We start from the raw sequence: 23,872 nt of genomic DNA, 5'->3' as shown, positions 1-23,872 counted from the left end.
GCTTTCTCGCTCTGCTGGAGCTTCTTGTTGCCGGCCTGATGGTTGTTGTTGGGCTTGCTGCTCTTCAGGGAGACCTGCTTGGCTTGCGCGTGCTGACGCTGCTGTTGCTGTTGCTGGGTCGTCGGGTTCGCCGCTCCCGTGACGGCCATCTCGATGGCTCGAGTGAGATGGTGTATGCGCGACGGCAGACGCTGAAGGAACGGCTGCCGCTGGCCCTTGGCACCACCGTGGAGGATACCGCCGCCACCTCCGATGTGACCACTGATGTTGTTGTTGCCACCGCTACCACCCGGTATCTGGCCGGTCCCCCGTTTGTTGTACAGGTGACCTGCCGGCACCGGCATCGGCAGCTGCACCACCGCCGTACGTAGCAGCCGATGGCGACGATGATAGGGTGCCGCTACCGCCGCCGCGTCCGCCGCCGCGGCCGCAGCCGCAGCCGCAGCCACCGCCGCCGCTGCCGCCTGTTGCTCGTCCTACGCCGCCTTGCTCTTGTTCGTCTTGAAGCTGACCTGGAGCACGCGGTTGCCCAGGGTGTACCCGTTCAGGCTCTGTATAGCCACCACCGCCTCCTCGTAGTTGGTCATCGTAACGAAGCCGAAGCCCTTGCACTTGTTCGTCTGGAGGTCGCGTATCACCTTGACCGACTGGACGGCGCCGAACGGTCCGAACAACTGCCAGAGCACGTTCTCCTCGGTCTCGGGCGCGAGGTTGTACACGAAGATGCACCAGCCGGCGCCGTTCATCGTGTTACCGGGCAGCATCGAGTTCGCGAGGAGGTCACCCGCCAGCGGACTGTACCTGGAACACGGTGCCGGCCCGGTCAATTAAACGGACATCGTCGTCCACCGTCCGACGTCCGGCTGCTCAGCAACGGCCGTGGAGGCGACGAGTGCTGGGACGAACGATGCTGAAACGTCGTCGCAATTAATTACGTTATTACGTTATTTCAGTGATACTTGAGCGAATCACTTTTTTTCCACAAATACGAAATGCACATTTCGTAGACAATTTTAGACAACTATCTGAAACTTGTGACAGAGATTTAATCTGTGTGGAGATTAAGAAATTGGACACATTTAAGTAGATGGAGATGGAGAAACACAATTATTTTCATAAATATTTGAGATGACGAGAATGTTTAAGCACCGTTCAGTTTGGAGTATATTCTTATTTAAGTTATATACTCGGAATCGAAAAGAGTATATTTATATAAGAGTTATATTATACGCTACTCGCACAATATATCGCAATCCCAATGAAATTAAACTCGTGTGTAAACATGTGAATTTATATATATATATATATATATATATATATATATCGCGTGATGCAATCGACACTTTTTATTTACATAAATGTACTTTCCGCAGACGTATTCCGCATACGACACTGACATAAGAAAGAGAAAATACGTAAAGACCACGCGAGAAACAATTCTGTATCACGTAAACTTAATGCATGAACACTGTAAGAAATAATGACTGTAGTATATAAGTGATATGACGACGACGACATGCAAATCTTTACACATCTATACACACTCTAGACATGCATTACATAAAAAATATACACATATTTATCTCGTTCGTATATTTGATACAGCGAATATATAAACATGTAAAAATACAACGAAAAGAAAAGATCAAAGTTGCAGCAATTTCGTAAATTTTCTTTGTAAAAAGAAAATGTCTAATAAATTATCTTATGTAAAAAACAATCAAGTTTATTTTTTTTATTTATAAAATTCTAAGATACACAAATTGCGTCAAAAACGGCACTGACTTTAGCGTTTCATTTCGTTTGAATGATTAATTTTTCTGCCGGCATTTTCGACGCAATCTGCGAATAATAAAAGAACATAAATAGTATTAATAAATATTCTGTGAGACAGGGAAAAATAAGAGAGAAACATTAAGAAGAATACAGACTCCGATAAACGGTAATACTATTTAACACTTAAATCATGACAAAACATCAAGAATCAATAAAAAAAAGAGGACATAAAAATAAAAATAAAAATTTTTAAAAGTTAATTAAATTATCAAAGATTCAGGATTAAAGTGTAATAAAGAAAAGTCAGTTGTTTATATTTCGCGTAGGAAAACAAAGTAAGTAACATGCTAATCGATCGCCGGTCGCAATTGCACTCTCTAAGCATGCTTCTTCCTAAAAATGACGTAACACGATACTCGGAGAGAAAAAACCAAGAGGAAAATATATTATCTCCTAATCATGCAGTCACATGCATAGTAGGGATGATCACACAGAACGGTACAGAACGTGTTTCTTGGAGTGCAAGCCACTTTTTCAGCAGAGGAGGCGTTTAATGTCAATCTATCGTTAAACGCGCGACCGCGAATTTTTCGGAAGACCAATTTCCGGATTTCCGGAAGCACACACGTCCCGTACAAGAGTATCTACATATAGATATATGTATATATAAGTAAAGTGTTATTTACACAATTGTAAAAGTATCTACGTACCTACTTGACGTCACAAGCCGCGTTAAAACAGGGCACATCTCGGTGAGTACTCAGTATAATGCCGAGGCCACAGTAATTACGTATACATTCGTCACGAACGCTGTTCCGCGAGGTAAATGTGTATCCGTGCTGCGTGTGTACGTGTCTGACTAACTGACTGTGTGTCGGTGCTCTTTTTGTGTCTCACGTGTATATTTACACAGAAGAGGAAGACGTGTGCATCGGATGGCTATGCGACCGCATGCACGCGCTCACAGATTTAATTATTCTTCGCGTGTAAAGTCGTGCGAATGTATGTGTGTGTGCATGGTGCGTGCGTGTGTGTGTGTGTTGTTTGTGTGTGCGAGAAAGAAAAGAAACGACAGGATCACACTGGGACAGGGATAACATCACGTTGCTTGCGCGTGTCGGAATTCTCGCGGAAACACTCTTGCGTACAATCCGAGTGGCCGAATTAAAAGAGCTTCCGGAAAATTATGCAGAATTATTTCACGCTCTTGCGGAGCTCCGACTGTCTTTCGTATCGAGCTATAATGCAATTACCCGGATCCGAGATTCGTCTGCGAACGTTGCGCAAGAGCACGACAGAAATCTAAGGTATTTCTACAAACTATGGTTACCGCTGCAAATACTGCGGCGGTAATCGCCAAAAGAGCAATAGCACTAGGTAAACGAGTGGAAGAACGGAGAATTAAGGAGGCTTAATTGCGAAACCCAAGAAAACGTGACGTCCAGATATCTACCACTGTGTGCACAACTAAATCGAATCAAAGACGAAGCGAAAGGTCGTGAAAAATGCAAAAGTGATGAGATAATGATTCCCGTTACGAAATTGTGACTGCATAAGAAGAACAAGTGACAAATCTTACGCCTCGAAATTGTTTTACTAAAACGTTTACGAAAGATCGGACGAAAGTAATTGAAAAAATTAACGATTTAACAACATTAAAAATTGCAAACAATTCGAGACTCGAATCAATTTGTCCGTATTTAACATTTTACGTTATTTCGCGATATTTAATTACCGAATTCGTAACGAGCCGAAGAAGGGAAAGAGAGAAAGTGAGAGAGAAAGATAGAAAGAGCGAAAACGAAGCCACACAACGGAAGTAAACGAAAATCAGGAGCGGAAAACGTAGTGGTAGTAACGAAAAAAATACTGACCTCTGTAAGCCTTTGTTAATGGCAAGCATGGCCTTGCCAGTGCTAAAACAAAACACAAAAAGAACAACGTAAGAAGAGAGATACTCCGGGATCGAGCCAAATTCGGGGGTAAGTCGGGCGCTTCCTGTGCCATTTTATTTTCTACCCTCTACGTAGCGGTGCACTCTTATCTCGAATGAGGCAAGAGGAGGACTTGCAATGCAGGACTTGGAGGAGCGAAGCGATACGCGATGGTCGCCTTTCCGGTCACGTCGATGCCGAGTTAAATCTCAGAAAAAAATATATTGTTATATTACAAAAATTTTTAATTATTATATAAAATAGTAGTAAATAATAGTAGTTTTTCTAATAAGAAAGATTACCGATAAATGATATTAGTGCTGCAAATGTTTAAACATGTAATGATAAAAGGATTGTAAAAATTGTTTTCTCGGAATACATAATTGAAAATTTAAATAAGATTCTCATCTTTCATCAGAACGCTTCGATTCTCCGTCAGAAGGGAAGCTGAGGGATGATTCTCGTGATAATAGGATAAGCATTGCTTAAATCAAACTGCGATGGTATTTTTCAAACATTGACATACAGAAAGGATAATACCAAAATGATAAGTTCGATGTCATTACCACAATTTTTAAAACATTTACAAAAAAGTTTTGAATTATATTTACAGATTAAGAGAGATTACTGCGAAAGATTTCCAAAAAGATTTTCAAGGAAGAGGAAGCTAAAAGGGCTTCGTGAGTATATAGATAACGTAAACGCGACGAAATTCAAAGTCACGTCTTTTTCACTTTTGTAGATGTTGCAAAAATTGTGGGAAACAGGGAGATTATTCTGCTCGAATTGGAAAAGATCATTAGGATATCTCAAAGGGAACTCGCTCAACATTGACGGCGCGGCAATCGTTCACCACTCTGCCAGAAGGAAAAAACGGAACGAAGGAAGACAAAGCGACAGCGAAGCGCAGCTACACTCGATTAACGCTTTGCTATTTGAAATAATCAGTCAATGTCTCATAGAGAGAGAGAGAGCATTTTGGTAGCCACGAGTCCGACGTGATGCAAAACGAATCTAACGTGTGCGCTCGATGAAGATGTTCAGTGCGTGTATTGTCTCCTACTGACAAAATTCGCGTCGATCATACGTACGACGTATGATGCACTGATCGGATACCGCTTCCGGTATCGAGCATCGTGACTTGTGCGTGTATTTAACGGGGGGCTCGAAACGAAAGAGACATGAGAACTTGTGTGCGATCGACTGTCCTGAATTCCTAACTGATGCTCGTCGTCAGGCATCTGGTGAAACGACAGATGAATCTTCACAGCAATAGCATAAAGATTCAACATTGTCATTTGATATATCAGACTTAGAATGAGAATTGGCCAGGAAGCTACTGCGACCTGGCCTGATGACGAGCCTGATGACGAGCACTGGTACAGAATGTTGGACTGTATCGTGTGTATCGTTGCTCCTCCGTGTTTCAGGAATGGCCAAGGATCAGCTGAACGTGCTCCATCGAGGATCAAGCTCACATCATTGAGTCTCTCTGCGTCTCGCGCATTAATCGAACGTTCGAGTCTTGATGCGCTGAAGCCTCGCGAGGTCTACTACTGATCGCTGGCCTTTAAGGAGACCCGAGACAAAGAGGGAGGAGAAACAGCAAATCAAAGGTCAATTAAAGGAGTGTAATCGCGAGTGCAAATAATGAAGAAAGGTCAACCGACGTTCTCCGTTCCCCGGGGCAAAGCTACGCGGATGGACCTGATCGAACATGGATTTATTATTTGGTGAGGAGCCATGGAGCCCTCTCCTCCCGATCGCGTCGACCTCGACAGGTCGCTTCGTCGATATGCAAGTTTCATAGAAACGTATCGATCGTGAGGCGGCACGACGCAGCTAACGCGATTCCCTGCGGAATTGCGCGGAGAAGTTTGCAAGAGATTCCTTATCATACCACGAATGACCTGTCGTCGCGCGATCGGAATAAAAATGAGGACGACAGCGCGCGGTTGAATAGAAATGTCTCGCTCACATCCGTACGATTTAATTTGCATCTTGTATTTAATTTGCACTGTATCAATGAATGGATAATCATGATGCAACTTCAGTTTCAGGAAAGACTGATTATTCTACTAAACGTCGCGTGCTGACCATTCCTCGCGTACAACTCAGTGAGAAAGTTACGGTGGGACCTAAAGATCATGGTGTGAGTAACATACAAAGGTTCAATTAACGTTATACCGGAAAATAACGACAGCGTGCACAGTCACAATTTATGAAACAGAGGACAAACACGTCGGTGCACATATAGTTGATCAGAATCGGACAGTGTCGAAGGAGGAGCCTTGTGCTGCTCGAGAGGTAACAATGATTGTTCGCAATCGGTTGATCGATCGATCGACGAAAGTGTCGCTGCTAATTATTGCTCTGCCTTAAAAAACAGCAATTGATTACCGTGACGTTGATGCTCCCGATAAAATATTCCCCGAGGTTCTTTTTTTCTAAAAATACGTCCACTTACTTCCTAAGGCACGCAAGAACGAAACACTTATAATACAACGTTCCATAATATCGCATATTTTTTCTGCGAGTTATTTTACCTCGGTGTATTATAAATAAAAAAGGCCATACCATGTTTTTGTAATACCGAGGTATTATCTTAATGGCAAAGTCTCGAACTCGTATACGGACGATCGATCGATCCAATCGAATGCTCGTGTTCCGCGTATCGGTGTGTGTCAAGAAAGAGAAAGAGAGAGATAGATAGAGAGAGAATATAGAAGAAAAATGGGCAAATATATAGAGTCCGATAGACAGATAATAACCATAACCAAATGAATAGGCAGCTGGATAGATAAATGGATCAGCTAGGAGACAGAGCCATGGATAAACAAGTAACTGTAGATCCAATCTGTACCCAAAGTAATATATAATATTACCCAATCGCCAAATCGATTGGAACGAAAAGAGGAAACCGGGAGGCGATGCACCATCACCCAACGCGCTCTTCAATCCGCAGATCAATCAGCAGACCGCGTAGGTTGATCGCGCGACGCCCATCAACGGAAACTATGAGAGAACGAGTGGCAGAGAGAAAGAGAGAGAGAGAAACAGTAATGGACAGAAAGATATAGAAAGAGAGACAGAGCAGAGACAGAGCAGACAGAGCAGAGACAAAGAGAGACAGAGTGAGAATCCTTGGGTAGAGCGAGTAGAGGCGAGTAGGTACCTGGATAGTGGCGACAGTGGAATGTACCTGAAGCGGCCGGTCGGATGGTGGATCGGCCCGCCGAAGCGCCGCGTGGCCTGTGGTGCAAGATAGGCGGCCAACGGCGGTATCGCCTTGTTGTTGTTGCTGGGATTGTTGGCGAACTTGACGGTGATGGGCTCGGACGAACCTTTTGGTATGGTGCCGTTCAGCTCTTGGATCGCCCTCTCAGCCTCGACGCGCTGATCGAACCTTATGAAGCCGACGCCCTTCGACAGGCCTGTCGAACGTTGAAGATCGGCAACGGAACACACAAGATCATCATAAAGTTATTGCGGGCGATTGCCGGGTACATCCGGCCTCGCGCAGCTTTCCGCGTTGCCGGAGGTGTCTCCAGCAACGATCTTTCTTTCGTTCTTGGGTGATCCTCGCGTTGCTAGCGAGGCTGGTAGCATCGCGATGGAAATTTGCGAGGGTCACTTCCGAAAGTGGCTTTAGGGTGTCTGCAAGTCGAGCGCGAATCTCGGCGGGTGTTCTTTCTTCGCAGTTTTCATCGCAATGCTACTCTCATTGTATGCTTCTTATTTTGCGGATGACATTGTTCTTGTACGATGTTAAGTTAATTTTCCCGACTTTACAATCCTTTACAATGCGACCAATGATCGCGCTAATGCATTTGATACTTTGATGCGTGCTCGAATGATCGATAACGCGCATAAAATAATAAAATAGTAACGTTTTACTCTGCAAATTGCACGGTACATTTTTGCGTTCAGATACCATCAATCGCAGAGACGTTTATCCATAATTTATCACGTGGATAATTACACAGACGCGAAGCGAGTGGCTCGGTGCGCGCAGATTCGTTTCTTTACTTCACCACCGACAAATGAGTACTTTGTCGGGTGGATAGTCTTTTTGTCTTTCTTCCGGTTCTCTACTTCGTCGACGAGTTCGTCTACTTATCATCGCGGTCTGTTGTCGACTGATAACAGGTAGACAGGAACGAAATAAAACAAAGAGAGAGAGAAAGAGTGAGAAAGTGAGACACAAAGAAATGGTGATAGAGAGAAAGAAAGAGAGAAAGAGAGTGAAAGTTAGAGAGAGAGAAAGAAAGCGAATACACTCGACAAAATACAATCGAGAGTCCGTAATACAGCAAATCATAATTATAACGAATGACAAAAAGCGTAAAGAAACAAAAATGGCGCTCGGGGGGAGCACTGGATGCACGCGTCACTCGTCGGCTGCGCGACAAGGGTAAGAGACGCGTATTTTTCTCTTCGCCTCGTCTCGTATCGATCGCCGTGAAACCTCGTTTCCGTTTTGGACTTTGCAAAGGCGCGTCGCATCCGGCATGCATACACACAGATTGTGTTAAGCGTGCACTGAGAAAAATATCATGGCTTATCTAATCGGATAATCCAATTACATAGTAACAAACGGATATATCCGATTAAAGTGCATAAAAGACAAAGGAAAATGATCGGACATATCCGATGAAGGTAATCGGAAAACAAAATTAACAATCGGAAAACTATTTAATCGGTTTATCCGATGAAAATTTTTCTTAGTGTGTTAAATCGCAACATTCCATACTTTACGACGTCTTTGTTCTCAAAAGACCCCACGTTCCGCCGATATGAAGGGTGTCGGATGTTCAATGTTGTATGGAATGCTGAATTTCCTCGCCGAAACGCGTCGAACGCCGCCGCTCGCGATCTCTTTTGAATTTTGAAGAAGAAACGGGCGGCTCCCGTCGAAGGTGACGCTCGATTTTCACTATTAAAGGAAGAATCGACGTTCACTGGCGTTGTATTTTATTAACGACGACGACGAGGGCGGCAGCGACGTTGACGAAGTGCACGATGACGCGTGAGAAACGAGGTCGCGCAGACGAGAGACGGGCGCATCGCAGAGGTCGGGGGGACACGGCTGCTCTTCGTTTCATCTAGGGGATGTAATGAGGGAAAAGAAAAAAGAGATTTGTGAGTTACGTACCGGGCAAATTGTCTCCGCCGCCGGTCACAAACTGTCGTACTAAACAGAAACGGAAAAAATCATATCTCGTTAAAATCCAAACTGGCAGCACACGCGATTCGCTCGTCCCTGATTCATCGAGTGGCGAGTGAAAAATAAATAACGAAATAACGAAAATGTGTGCGACGGCCAATATCAAGGGGGTTAACGAAAGAAACGTAGAACATGCGAAACAAAAGCAACGACAATCTCGCGTCCGCCGACGTTTAATAATAATAAGAGAAAAGAATACGATTTTAATATTGAAATGAAAAACAAAGAACGTCAACTGTGAAATTTCTTGCAAAAGCTTGCGACATCTCCAGTGACTTGTGGAATGCTTTGATAACATGACAATAATTCGACAAGATGTCACAAGTGACTCTCAATGCATACGATAATATAAAGAAACATAACACTGCATAATCGTAAAGTAAAAACAGAAGTGTAGGAAAATATAAAAATACAAGAAACTCTTTGCACAAAAAAAACTGATATCGTAACCGAGCTTTAATTGTACAATTTAACGCTTCGTTTTTATCGTTGCCGAATCGACATTCGTTACTTTCGCACCCGCGATAACGGTCGCTTCCGCGCGATCAGGCCGACGAGATAATTATCGCTTTGAAACAAAACGAACTGACTGCATGAATAGCGAATAAGGGGCGAGCGGATTTTGTGTAAATTTTACGCTACTTCTGGTCTCCTTAATCATATAAAAAGCGTGAGAGCGCCAAAGGGGGAAGGGGATTAATTTGGCGATTACGATCGCGCGTGTTCACTTTCACGGGGAAGGGGAAACGAAAGCGACGTTGGATTGAACGTAAGCAAAGTAAGTCTAACGATAACGCGTGAAAACGATAAAAGATTTATTACGACGAGCGTGTGGGACAGAGCGAGGAGAAGGGAAGAGGGCGTGGGACGGAGGGTTGGGGGTGCAGAAAGTGAGCACGGTAAAGGAAGCACGAAATTAAGATCGTGGTGGAGGCCATGAGGCTTCGTGCGTGCAACTGGGCTCATACATCCAAGGGAGGGGGCGGGATTGCGATTGCGATTGCGATAAATGAACTGAAGGCGCAAACGAAATCCAGCTCGGGAAGTGGTCGGAGTCGAGAACCGAAAGCGAAGTAACAACACCGGAAAATGAGAGTCGCTTTTTTCGGATCGTCATCGTCATTACGCGGAAGTTACACGGAAAGGCCGGCTCCACGAGCACGAACGACGCTGTTAACGTGCGCTGCACACGTTGAGCTGTACTCTAGTGAAATCGAATCGATCCGTGCTCTTACGAGGTGAGGAAACGACAAGACGTGTGCGTGCACAGGCGAGAGAAAAACGTAACGGAACGAAAAACCGATACGAATAGTGGTCTCGTTCGTCCGTTGGGACATATCGGTATTTACGGTGTGTAAATGTACCGCCTTGCGTCCAATTGTCGATTGTTTGTACTGTCATCGTCGTTTATCGTGGCGCACCGACCCACCCTGCAAACGATATCTATAAAACCCCATGGCCTACACACCTGATCTGGACGCGTCAAATTTTTCTCGCAACTCTCAAAAGTTCCTTCTGATTTTTCTTTTTTTTTCGTCGCTATAATACAAAATTTTCTCGATCTGACCACGATTGATTTGCCGAGTTTAAACGAATCAAAAAGATCTCGCGCGAACAAAATTTGAGTAAGTCATGACAGCACGTGGCACGATTCTCTTTCTAAACTTTTTCTTCTTCTTTTATTTCATCGAATTCGCGTTCGTGGACAGCTCGTGTCTCGCGACTTCGGGAAAATCGCGCGTTCCCTCAATAATGAGCGATCGATTTACTCGGTGATCCTATCCCGCAAAGAGAGCTATAACTCGCCGGAGACCGTCAGACCGGGATTTGCATTTGCGACTTACCGGTGATGTTGTCGCACAGTATCCGCGACGTGATGATTCTGCCATAAGGACTAAAGAGATTCTCCAGATCTTGCTGTGCCATATTCTTCGGCAAGCCGCTGACGTACAGATTCGCGCCCTTGATCGCCTCGCTGCTCGGTCTCGCGTACGATACCTGGACAGAAGAGCGGAATAAATACATCCCGAAGAGATCAAAGCATCCCCGAAGAATAGCCGTCGTTCGGTAGAATATCGATGTCTAATATTTTGTCGAGCGAGAATTAAAAAAAAAAAAAATACGAAGAAAACGCGAATAACCATCGCTTTATTCTTGTTCGCGCGCGCGAACAATAAAACCTTCCTGAATCCAGGGCAATCTATTTATATATGCTGCATATTGTCGCACACATGAAGTTCGCGTGAATGCATTTAGCATTGTGAAAGAGAAATTCGGTTCGAACATCGACACCGCTGTGAAAACTGCTCACCTTAATGGTTTTATTTTGTAGACGAAGACCATTGAGCGTGTTTATAGCCTTTTCAGCATCTTCAGGCCGGTGATAATTTACGAACCCATACCCCAAACTTTGGCCTGTAAGCAGAATGAAATAGGATCCAAATCAGCGTGACTAAAAGGATTATTATGGATATTATAAATATGAAAAGATTAGTAGATGATCTTTTCTCAATTTCTTAAAGAAGATCATAAAGATGATCATAAAGATGAAGAAAGGAATATTAACGGAGATGCTTTCTTTTAGTGTAACTTTTTTGAGTTCTTTTTCTTTACTGTTAATGTCGAAACTGTTTTGTAATCTGTTAAAAGAAAAGTTAAATATATAACGTTCGTTTCTGTTTGCCTCAAACGCCAGGAACGAATTTTATGAATGGCATAGCGGTGCACGAGCGCTTCAACGAGCGGTTGGCGAGATGCCTGTGACTAAAACTGCAAGAATGCAATAGTGAAAGTTGGTCAACTTTATCGAACGGCGCGGATATTATAACAAAAATTAAAATTGCAAACCGTAAACTAACTGAAACAATTATTTCAGTCAATGGATCAAATACTCAATTCCAATTTCACACTCAGCATTATGTATACATTCGTTCGTTAACATCAATTTTCAAAAATCGATTAATGTGAAATTTTTCTTTTCGGGGCGACGCACAGTGGGCTAGAATCGAAAAAAGCTGGCCAAAAGTCGAATTTTTTCAACTCTTGGAAATCTGTGCATTTCGACCTTTTTTGATTCATGGATATCAGTATTTTCAAAAATGTGAATGGAGTTTCGTAGGAAAAATTTCCTTCCCATTAATCAACAATTAATAGGAGGCAACGCGTTAATGTTCCGAAAAACGAATTATGAATGAGTATAGGCTATAGCTTACATTCTTGTATGCGGATGCAAGTAATTTTGCTTTTTACTCTATAAATAGAATTGAAACTCTTTTCCCAAACAGTTATAACCATTAAAAATGTTTGTTCATCAATTTGTGTTAATCTAAGTTTTTGGTTTCTTAAAATATAAGAAAGAAGTAAAGTTCAATATCATTTTTTTTAAATAGCTGTAAAAGGCTGTTTGGGATTCTTGTTTTATCATCTTGTGTAGGATTCAAACTAAGTATTTCCGTTTGAATTGTGCACACCAACGCACACCTTTACGTTATATACAGGATGTTTCATTTTAATTTTCATATCGTAATAACTCGAAAATTTGGCGTTTTGGTAAAAAATGTTTGAAATGAAAGTTGTAGGTTTTTAAGTGAAGCATTACATAGCAATACCAGTATGACCTTGATAGTGTTGTCAAGATCATGTACAGATCACCGTGAAATTTTTAAATGCCGCGAAACGTACGACGCGGTGCAGTAGCGACTGTAACTTTCAAGCTTCATAACTTCGAAGTATTTAACGGATAAATACTTTGTTATAGTGTTCTGAAAAGCTCTTGAGGTAAGCTACAAAAATATCTAATGAAAACTGGAGGTTCCCATTTAAAAAATTCAAGGTGACCTTTGCGTGACCTTGGTAACGCTATTCAAGGTCATACTAGTATTATTATTTAATACCTGATTTAAAACCCTATAACTTTTATTTGAAACATTTTTTTCTAAAACGTTATGTTTTCGAGTTATTACTTTTGGCCAGCTTTTTTCGAGTTTAGCCCACTGTGCGACGTTACAAGCAATGGCATATTTTTAAGATAAACAAAAACTTTATAGAATACATGATCGCGGTATCCGGTAAAGCGAGGAATAGAAGAATCGCCCTGAACGCGTGGAGCGACGTGTTTATTACACTAGAAACGGCAAACGACGTGATACGGTACTGCGATTCCGTCGCGGTGAGGTCGAGCATAAAGCGGCAAATCTTCAAACTGAACGTCGCCCCCGCAGCTCTTCACGGCTGCTCGAAATAGCGTTGCAGTGTCTATACACGTGCTCACCACTGCAACTGCACGGAATATATGCCGACGTGCGTATGCATCGGCGACCTGCACGCCCGAATTATTATCTCACTCGACAGTAGGACAATAGGGCCAGATAGTCACGATCCTCTCAAGCATTTACAAGCAACATTTGCGGGTAACGGTACTTTAGCTTAGCGGTACTCGAGAGTGAAATGATTTGGCCTCGAAATCAACTTGAGTGTAAAGCTAAAGTTAAGCTGAAGGTTTCTATGATATCGCAGTAGCATCGGACAAATATTCAGTTTACTGATATAGAAATGTCAGTATAGCAATACGTCGCGTTTGATCAAAATATTTTGCAACGTAGAATTAAATGAAGAACTGAATTCCGTTCGCTTTTGCGATGAACGATGAACGTTTGGACAGTGTCCGCCCGAGTCCAGCTCGATTTAATCGCCCGGAAAACGGCGAAAGGGAAACAGACGAGCAATACGTACCGCTGAGTTTATCACGGATTAGTTTGCAGCTCTCCACCTCGCCTATGCTGGAGAATAGAGAACGAATCTCATCCTGCGACATACTCTGCGGCAAATAGTTCACTATGAGATTCGTCTTTGACTCCTCCTGCGACGCCTGTCCAAGGGTCGATCCTCCATTTTGTTGCACGACTGTGTCCATTCCGTTTGCCATCATTGCAATCCTCTAACGAGTCGTTTCTAACTATGTACGAAATCTGCAAACAAAATACACGCACCACATTAGATTCACGATTTCTCAATTATTATCAAATTATTATTAAATTATTATTATCAAATTATTATCGAATTATTATCAAATGGCCGTTCTTTAGCAATTATTAAACATTATTTCTATCAACGAAGTTGAGTACATTGCGGGATTTGTGGATAGTTAATAGGGGTGCCATCGCATGTTTTCCTAACGCACGAACAGCACTTTCACGAGAGAATCGTTCCACTTTGAAAATCACTGTATACAAGTCTGTTCTAAGCCGAAGAAGGAAACTAAACGATGTATGTAAACACGGAATATCGAAGGACGTAAAAACACGGACAGAGTAGTCCAGACAATGATGCACAATATGTCCCCTGCCTGCTGTTCGAAGCCCATGTGGCCACAGGTTTTTGTTATATCTATTCTCACGAAGTCGACCGATGACAATCGTAATAAACGATTTATTGTGTAAAGCAAAACTTTCCGCACAGATCGTCTCGAGGATATGCTGTCACAAGACAATCTCAGCGGATTCTATCACATCCTTATGTAATCGCTTTGATCGTGATAACGTGTAATTCAGGAACACATCGTGGAAATAAATTACACATTATGTATGACTATTATTAAAAAATTTCTTCTTCTAAATTATATATACATGTGATCCATCGAATGTCTGGAAAACATTCTTAATTATATTACTTGAGTTTCCATAAGAAAATGAAAATTTTCAAGAAATTAAGTAGCGAAAAATATATTTTAAAATTAATTCAATGAATATTTGAAACGCCAGGAAATTAATAGAATTAAGTCTCCTTAAGTCTTCTTTCGACCAAAAACTGGCTAGTTTGTTAAGTTAATGGTTACACAACGTGTAACCATTTCGACCAAAGTTTAGGTCCTTTTCTAGTATCAGAACAATAAACATGACACAACTTGATAATGCGTCAAATGCGGTAGGGTATTGTAAGAAAGAAAGTTAACTTTCCTTTTTAAAGAAGCCTTTTGAAACGGAGCAAAAAAAGGGTCTTTTGGTCAAGTTTGAAATTCAAGTAATTAAAAAAAAGGTCGACTCCCTACCGATTCCCATTATGAAGGACAGAAGATTCTTGTTGTTATTTTAGAGACCTGTGACGAAACAAAGGGACATGCTGAGTGCTATATAAATCCATGTACAAAGTGTTCAAGGCCGGCGACGAAGTATGCGCAACTCGGATTATTGGCGGATGATCCGTGAGAAACTCTTGATGTATTAATTAGTCTTATGAAAATTTCGATTAACAAACTAGGATAAAATCCAACAGGATAACAAAGTGGCGGGTGTTATCAGCTTCCTTCAACAAGAACCCTTTGTGCGCCGGCACGGAAAATAAAAGCGGAAACGCGTTCTGCACCACATCCTGCGCTTCTCGCGTGAATAAATTATAAATTTGAGTGATGGCCGGCCTCGTTTGCCGTCCGCGAGGAAAGGCAATTACTCGGTGGGTTGTATCTATAATACTATCAAGAGTCGTAACGTTGCGGCGGCTTTACGATAAAGCCACCTCACAAAAGAAAATGCTTCCAGCATGATCTTCAATTCCTAATTCTTCAATTAACATCAACCGACACATCGATCTCCGAGAGACTCGATGATCGGCATGAAGAGAGGATTCAACCATCAATTGAATCGAGACAGTCCGGCCGATCCTTTCGGGCGGGACACCCGGTATACGCGCACGCGTCACGGCGCAAAGGGAGAAACAAGAGCGAAAGAGGAAGAGACAGAGGCAGAGCGAGGAAGGGGAACACGTTGGTGTCTACTCTAGGGTGCAGCGTAGTGTTCATGGTTTAAGAGACGAGCATACACGTAGGCACGCGCACAGATACATTTACACATACACGCGTACAGCTGCGGCGACACATTTATCAGTCGGCACGAGCCACCGGCGTATATTTTAATTCCCTTTTTATGCCCCCTTCTTCCCTCCGCACGCGCTCTCCCTCTGTCCCTCCTACGTAGGCATCAGCTGTCCTTAGGGCCCCCCTGGCGCGGCCAGTTCTCCGACCCGTGGTGGTTGCCACCCCAAAAGCGTGCTGCCGACAGTCGCGGGGTAACAGATAGCTTTCATTATGCTCTCGGCTCTCGAGCCGCCGAAAAGGGCTGAACATGCGCCATCATACGTGGAAATATGAGCGCTATCATGCGGAATCGAGTCACGATTCACGTCACTGCTTCTCCCTTGTTCACCAGCACGTTCAACATGTTCACCGTGAATCAGCGTGTTCCATTAATTTACATGAGGCGAGACGTTATAATGTAAAGTCGATGAAACGAGGCAAAAGACACTCGCCGGAGAAACTGCATTATTGTGTCATTGTCATGACACGTAACTCTTGATCGGGGTTCCAAGCAGCCGACTGAGAGATCAAAGCGTTCACGGTCCTGTGAGGAATACCGTGTATCTTATTCGCGGCATTGAAAGAGATCCGCCGATCGCTCCCCGCCGAGCCCTTTGTTTACGAACGCAGGCGATAAAAGCTCGTCGCTCGTGGAGGCAGAAAAGTCGCGGTGCGCTTATCGCAACCCGGCATCTCTTCCTCGGTATCGATCCGCGCTCGGCGTTCGCCATCGCGATATATTTTCGGATCCGACAGCGGAAGGCCGGGAGAAGCCAACGCCGACGACGACGACGACGACAATGATGACGATGACTCGGCGGGAAGGATTGCCGTGAACCCGCGACTTTTGCACGCGTTATCGTCATCATTAACCGAATGACGACGGAACGAGGGTTCTTCGAACGTAACGCCGAGTCCTATCGCAGAATTACCGACGAAAGATGTGAGCCGGAGCAGAATTTTTGGAAAATGTAAACGAGAGATTGCTTTTGTCTCGCTCGGACGAATCGTGCGAAGAAAGTTTCAGGTTCGGCGTGTGCGATATTGCGTGACGTATATATCGTGCTGACGGTTCCCATGATTTTACGACACACTGCAAGTAAATGATAACGCCATTATAAATAACTTTTACCGGTCGCGGACTGAAGTAACGAAGGGAAACTGGATGACCGGTGAGGTATTTCGAAACAGCCCGGGAATATCGATCTGGCGAAATCGATACAACGGAAATACCGCTTTATTCTAGTAAATGCTACCTTGTTATTTCAATTTAGCGATGCGCCTATAATACATCGCGCGCCGCACGCTTGCGAGAACTGATTAATTATTCGGATCGCAAGAACTTCGCCAGCCCTATAACCGCCGCTGCGAATTCAAGATTCAAATATTTCCTTCTTAAGTGTCGTGAATCATTCGATCATTCGATGGATCGCGAAAGAGATCGAGTGTGATCAGAGAGTCGGCGTTAATTTCAATTGGGCGACTCACAAAGAAATCCTTTTCCACGCGCGAGGGTCGATTCGGGCCGAGAGGAGGGAGAGGGAAAGAAGAGTACCCTACCAAGAAGCCAAACGTCATCGTCGTTCAACGAGGACATCACGAGGCTCAAGTCCAGTGTCGGTGCGGTGTCGGCCTCGGGGGTTAAAGTTCGATTAGCACGTATACGTCGTGAGATACGATCTTCGGCCGGTGGCCAGGTGGCCATGGCGACGGATCGTGAAAATCGCGTGGCCGGGACCGATCAATACGAGCGCGGCTCCTCGGTCCCCGTGCGCTGTCTCTCTCTCGCCGCTCTGTGAGAGCGCCCCTCCTCCCTGCCGTCGCACCGCCGCCCCTGCGCGTTTCCGAGGGTGACCCCTCCCGCGCTTACGCCCCTTTCCGCGCGCGAAAAAGCGTCTCGTACACGAGCGGCATACGAGCCGCGCACGTAAACGCAGCGCAACGGGACGGGCAAAAAGGGGGGAGCAGAATGGAAACGAAGGGGGAAAGTAGCGGTAGCAGTGGCGGCGGCGGTCGCAAGGAGAACGCGCGCATACGAGCCATGCACACACACATTCACACACGTACGCACGCACACACGAATGACGGGGGTTGCGAGCGAGGAAGGCGCGATGAAAGACGCGGTGACACGTGCTTCCGCGGGACGCGAGAGTCGACGAGCGTGTCGCGTACGTAAACGCTTATCTCTTTTCGACCGTCTCCCTCTCGTCCCTCTTACGCTCCGCAATAATCAATGCACTCTCCTCGGGAGAGCTTTCTTCGAGAGCTGTCTCTCTCTCTCTCATTCTCATTCCCTCGCTCGCTCGTTCGCTCCGTCCGCGCTTACCTAGCCGAGCACAAAGTTTGCACGGGTCACTTCTCTTCCGATACCTGCTATTGCGTTCCTATCTTCCTTCCGTCCCGTTGGCACGAATCTGTCGCCCACACTGCTCCCGTCAGCTTCTCTCCCCTTGACGCGCGCGAAACCGAGCACCGTGCGAGCCGCTCAACCCCTACGCGAGGCTCCGGCTCGCTCTCGCGGCAGCGTTACCGTAACCCGCGACACGTCCCCCTCGCGAGAGCGCCCTTCTCCGTTTTTGCCGTTTCTCCCGTCCTCCTTCTCGTTCACTGCTCACCGCTATCGTTATCACTGTTATCACGCCGCTGCTGCTGCTCTCGCGCCACCGCCCGGAACAGAAGGGGAAATCAATGAAAGAAGAAAATAACGGCGCGAGCGCTCGTAAACCGGCATTTATGCACACCGCCTGACCGTTCTCGGTGCACTTCGTGACGGGCGACGGCCGCGTATCGACATCGGCGGTGGCGGCGGTGGCGGCGGTGGCGGCGGTGGCGGCAGCGGCGGTGGCTGCTTTCGGCGTAGAGACCTGACGCGAGGGAAGAGAGTGGGGGTGGGAGGGAGAAACGGCGACGATTCGGATCGTAACGGCGGCCCGGCGTATGTACAGGTGTATGTGCGTGCAGGTGTACGTTCACTTCGTCAACGGCGTAAACGTATTATACGTGTACGTGATACGAGGGTGTTACGGAGGGGGGTATGCGGAAGGGTCGCGCGATTCGGTCGAGAAAAATTAAAGCTTGAAACACTAGACTAAGGAAACGGAAAGAACAACGCGACACGGGCGGAGGCTGCCTAGAGACTAGACGCGTCGCGCGGTTCGTCGCTTCACCCGCGGCTTCGGCGCCCGTCGACCATCATCGGCGGCACTCGGCCGCGCTCGACTCCTCGACTGCGCCCAACCAACACTCGCGAGTGCCGTGAACCCTCGCGTACACCCGTGGATTCGCCGCTGCATTCAGGGACCCGCGACTCCACGAGGGGGTTGCGAATCGAAGCACACGCACGCGTACGCACACGCTTGCACATTGGGTAAACCGAGATACCGGGAAGCCTCCGGGAAGACGCGCATCATCAAAAATATTCAAATTTTTGGCAGTCATACTCTCGGGCGAGTTGATGCAATATCTCGTCGAATCTCACACGCGAAACGCGCTTCACTGCGATTCACCGAATCGATGACGCGATATGGCGTAACAATCTGAAATGATGAGCACCGTGCAGCCGCGGGTGCAACTTTATTTTATTGTTACAAAAACTTGATAACAGCGTAACTTGCTAATGGGAAATACAAAAGTGGAGTGCTTTTTTTATGCGAGCTCCACGTTTAATTGCGAATCTTTTCGATGCAGTTGGGTCTCATCAACCGAATTCCACGCGAAGAGGAGGTGTACTTCAACCCCGACTGCGTTGCCCCTTGCAACGTGACCAGCCCTTCAGAGTTTTTGACCCTCGATATCCAGATAAGGGTCCTCCTTCTCCCTCGCACGTTTTTTTTCGTCTTTTTATGATCTGTACTTGATCGCAATTTTACAGAGGACCGTATAACTTACGTTCCAGAAAATATTATCTCAAATAGGCACGCTTTAGGAAATGTCACGTACGTATCTATACCAAATTATCGAAAATTATTAAAATCAAGATAATAAATCAATCACAGATATCAAAAGGAAGAATTTCGCAAATTGGAGATATGAATGATCAATGTTCTCGCGTGTGAATTTCGTGGAAAATGAAATTAAGATTTCCTGACTGCGCACTCTCTCTTTCCGGGAGACGCGCCTTCTCTCGCCGCGTAATCGGGGGAAACTAATCGAAGTAGCTGCATCCCTGACCTTAGCCCGGAGTTATACCCGGAGATCGAGACGGTCGGTCGGCCTCTCTGAGCGATTACGGCCCGAAATTACACGGCTCTGACGAAACGAGCGGAGTAAGACTTGGCGACCGTGCCAATAAACGTGGTGCGCCGATGTTTTCGGAAATTTATTTCCGTTGCTGCATGTATCGCGCCAGAATAACGCGGGCGAATTAGCCCGCGTTGGACACGTGTATTTATTTTTATGAGCGTTATAATGCTCCAAGATCGCATCGCGTCTCATCGCCGTTTCGATGCATTCGGAGCGTAACGATGACTGCAACCCCTTCAGATTTATCAAATTTCTCGCAACGAGATTACGCGGAGGAGCAAAAGCGTGCAAAAGGATCTCGCACCCATGACCATACCTAACGCCCAACGTCGCCAGCCGAGAATCTATAACACGTTTGGTCAAGGTGGAGAACAAAAGGGGATAAAGTTTAGACTAGGGCACGGCTACTAACAGATGTGGGACGTATGCAGAGAAGAGAAACGACGCGTGTACGCGTATACGCGTGCGTGTGCCGTGCGTACATACAATATTCATGCACATCTCACCCCCCGTGTCTTTTTTTAAACTTGCGACCACCCGAGTGGCCAACTGACTGTGAATGCGATCGAATCCCATCGGCGGCTATTTAACGACTGCCTGTCATTTGACTATGGCTGAGATTAGCGAAAAAAACTCTTGCAAATCTCTTTTTTGTTTAATAATTTGCGTACTTTTGCGGGAGCATTTCTCTCACATTCTAAGTGAAGGAATGGTGCAAAATGTATAATAAAATGTATAATAAAAAAACTAGGCACGTATGTGATTAATAAAGTGCTGAACGCACATGATGACAGACACGAAGATGATTCTCTTGGATTCTAAAAAATGCGAGTACACCGATCACGTGGTGGGCTCGTGAATCATTCCTGTCGACGAACGCAAACGTCGACGAACCTCACCCTCTTTGGTTTCGTTAGAATCCAGCTGTCGAAGCTACGTTTTCGGGGGTAGGCCCCGGCATCATCGATCTGCCACGGCCGGCTATAATTCTACGGGCCTATACCTTGGGAACAATAATTCCGTCCAGCAACTTTTTCTGAGGTCATTGAACTCCCTTAACGAGATTCCGTCGATACCCCGGCTCGAAATCGATTCGAGCTTACGCCGACAGAGCGAAGCGCAAAGTTATTTAAAAGTACCGAGAACACTAGTAGATATAGTGTCACGCGAAACATTCTTTGATTTAGTAATAAGACAGCTTAGTTTCCTTCGGTAACTGCTGCACGAGAATGTATTATACAACGTGCGCGCTCACACACACACACACACACACACACACACACCTAAACAACTTTTCTCGGGGAAGTTTCATTAATTCCGCGCCGTTGTGCGACGTACTTGCGACGAGATTGCACGCGATTAATTTCTCGTTCAACTTTGTTCATGCGAAAAATTTCGCCGATGAAGCATAAGATGCCCGCCCTAATTGAACCTTTATTACGCGTTCACGAGGGATTTTTCACGAATAATTGGCCCTTGCAAATCTGAGTGACGCAACAATATCTGTGCGCTGATATTTCAGCTTGATTTTAATTACATTCAATTGTTTTTTATCGCATTCTCCGCGAGAGATCGATCAGATGTGATTTAATGAAAGTGCCAAACTTGTTTCCTCCCTCCCGTGTACTGGCTCGTAGTACAGAACTCGCGCACAGAGCGCAATTAATTAAATTCAACGCTTTATCAATTTAATAGCGAACAAATTAACTTTCCGCCGAGCGTATTAAGCTCGTCGCGAGGCAATTGAACGATCGCGCGAATCTATTACGTATTTCCTATTTCGAGGCAACGATTACGTGGTCGTCGGCGTATATATATCCCCGACGTATTACGTCACATCAAACGTAACACACAAGTCGCAAACATTATGAACGTGTTTCTACAGGTTTCTACAGCCGATCGTATTCTACATACGACGTAGAAGAGTCGAAGAGAGACGCGGGAAGAGCTCCATTGATTGCTCGATGGCTCGATGGAACGTTGCAGCTACCCTGGGGGTATATGAACCCCGATATATACGCTTCTCTCTCCGCCAGTCCCTCTCTCGTCTCTTTCTCTCTCTCTTACTCTCTCGCTTGTCTCTCATTTACCCTCGCTACGATTTTACCCCGTAGTAAAACGCAGGCGCGTCACATGGACCCAGGAGCGATCAATACGAAGTTCCCCGACCAGACCTAGTCTCTCTTTCTCTCTCTTTCTCCTTCTCGCTCTTATCCTCCGTCTCTCTGTTTCCCTCTCTTTCTCTCTTTCTTCCTCCATCTCTCGCGTAGTTCCCACCACCACCTTCCCGCTCTTTGCAAAATCGCGAGCAATCTTTGATATTTCAGCTCCCCGTCCGAGAATTGCACGCGCGGAAAACCGCGATTGAACTTAACCGCCTCTCTGCACTTGTGCATCGAGAGAGCTTGAATTACGCAATTCACATACTTATTTCCGGATATGTCCATTAAATATGCAGACGGAGAATCTGAGCTGATGACGAGAGCAGACTTTTGTCACTTTTACACGGCGCGCCGAGCGGCTTCGGAGCTCTCGAAGCTCGAGAATCGGAGATCTCGAGACTCGTTTAACAGTATCTGGGCACACGTTCGTGTACATTTGACCTATAAAAATGGAATAAAAAGCAAAAAAAGCGAAAAGTTACACAATTCCCACCGGCTACATCTCTACCGAGAGGTGTCCCTCTCTCTGGCTCACGCACCATTGTAATCGAAGCCGTCGCGGACGGAAGTGTCCCTCTCGAGACATCCTGCTTGTCCTCGACAAGGACCCGCAGTGCCGGTCCTCGCTCCATCCCAGATCTGCTTGATACTTCATCATGCATCATCCCGTAAGCTCGCCGTCCGCGCTACTGAATTATTTTCAATTTGTCGTTTTTCGGTCGGCACGCTGCTGGGATCGATAAGGGGTTGGATCGAGGGAGGCGGGAGAAATGTACGTACGTGTGTACATGAAGGTGCATGTATGTATGCGTATGTATGTAGCGTACACGTGTGTACTTTGTGTATCGGTGTATGTACATGTACGTGTGCATGTATATGCGACATGGTGCTCCCGCGACAGTCGCTTTCTGGTGGTGCCACGCCCAGAGAAAACGGTCTGATGCACACACGATATTGCGGCCCGTGGTAAGCGTCAGCTGCTGGACACGACGTCCACGGTTGCGATCGACATTAAACGCAATTTCGACCCGCTAATGAGTTCCGCGAGACTTGCGAACGCCGTTCCTCACGCGGAATTACGCAACGTTCACCACAGCGGAATCCTGCTCTGTGTGTCCGTTACAAGAAACGACTCCTCGAACAATCACAACAGCGCTCCTCGACCTCGAGTGCAAAATACTGCAAATCCGTTCGAATCTTTGAAGGCTTTGCTTTGATTTTGTTTACGAAACGGTTTATGTCCTTGTTACGAGGAATATAAATATATTTCATGGTCTCTAACGCGTGTAATCGCTAAATATGTTCTACAAAAACTGAGAACTCTGCAAAACTCGGTCTTCTTAGAAAAATGAAGGAACTTAAAGAAAGAATTGATATCGATGAAATTGCGAGGGGGGGGGGGCGAAGCACGGGAGCACCATACAGAAGTTTTCAAGAATCAAAAGGACAACCTAAGTGGCACCGGAAGGTTCCTCGCACGAGGATCCTCGGCGCATAGGATGAATACATAAAGATCAGCAGCCGATCGGCGTACGATCAATGTACACGGATCTGCTAATGAATAGTTAATAATTATAACGGCAATAATAACAACAATATAATATAACAAGATAATAATAACGATAATAACGATAAAGATTCGTGAGAATCACAGAAACAACAAAAGTAAAGAAACAAATGAACA

The 23,872-nt window shown here is 45.4% G+C and overlaps 1 protein-coding gene across 16 annotated transcripts in view; it reads right to left on the bottom strand.

The window, feature by feature from the left end:
- Positions 1–333: 333 nt before the first annotated feature.
- Positions 334–23,872, bottom strand: part of LOC105280759 (ELAV-like protein 3) — a 37,016-nt gene continuing 13,477 nt past the window's right edge. For 2 of the 16 annotated variants that reach the window (XM_011341530.3, XM_011341531.3), the window contains exons 2-9: positions 13,669–13,904; positions 11,249–11,352; positions 10,782–10,935; positions 8,866–8,904; positions 6,886–7,144; positions 3,651–3,692; positions 2,487–2,489; positions 334–801 (exon numbers count right to left, since the gene is read on the bottom strand). In XM_011341530.3, coding sequence (XP_011339832.1) covers positions 477–801; positions 2,487–2,489; positions 3,651–3,692; positions 6,886–7,144; positions 8,866–8,904; positions 10,782–10,935; positions 11,249–11,352; positions 13,669–13,864 — 1,122 coding nt within the window. In that variant the 5' untranslated portion in view covers positions 13,865–13,904 and the 3' untranslated portion in view covers positions 334–476. Of the gene's footprint in view, positions 802–2,486; positions 2,490–3,650; positions 3,693–6,885; positions 7,145–8,865; positions 8,905–10,781; positions 10,936–11,248; positions 11,353–13,668; positions 13,905–18,154; positions 18,938–22,727; positions 23,870–23,872 lie in introns of those variants that run through there. The other 14 variants (XM_026971742.1, XM_011341534.3, XM_011341537.3 and 11 more) reach the window with 14 other exon arrangements.

Source organism: Ooceraea biroi, chromosome 8 (genome assembly GCF_003672135.1).
Source record: "Ooceraea biroi isolate clonal line C1 chromosome 8, Obir_v5.4, whole genome shotgun sequence".
NCBI lineage: Eukaryota > Metazoa > Arthropoda > Insecta > Hymenoptera > Formicidae > Ooceraea > Ooceraea biroi.
This window is presented reverse-complemented; position numbering and strand designations above follow the sequence as displayed.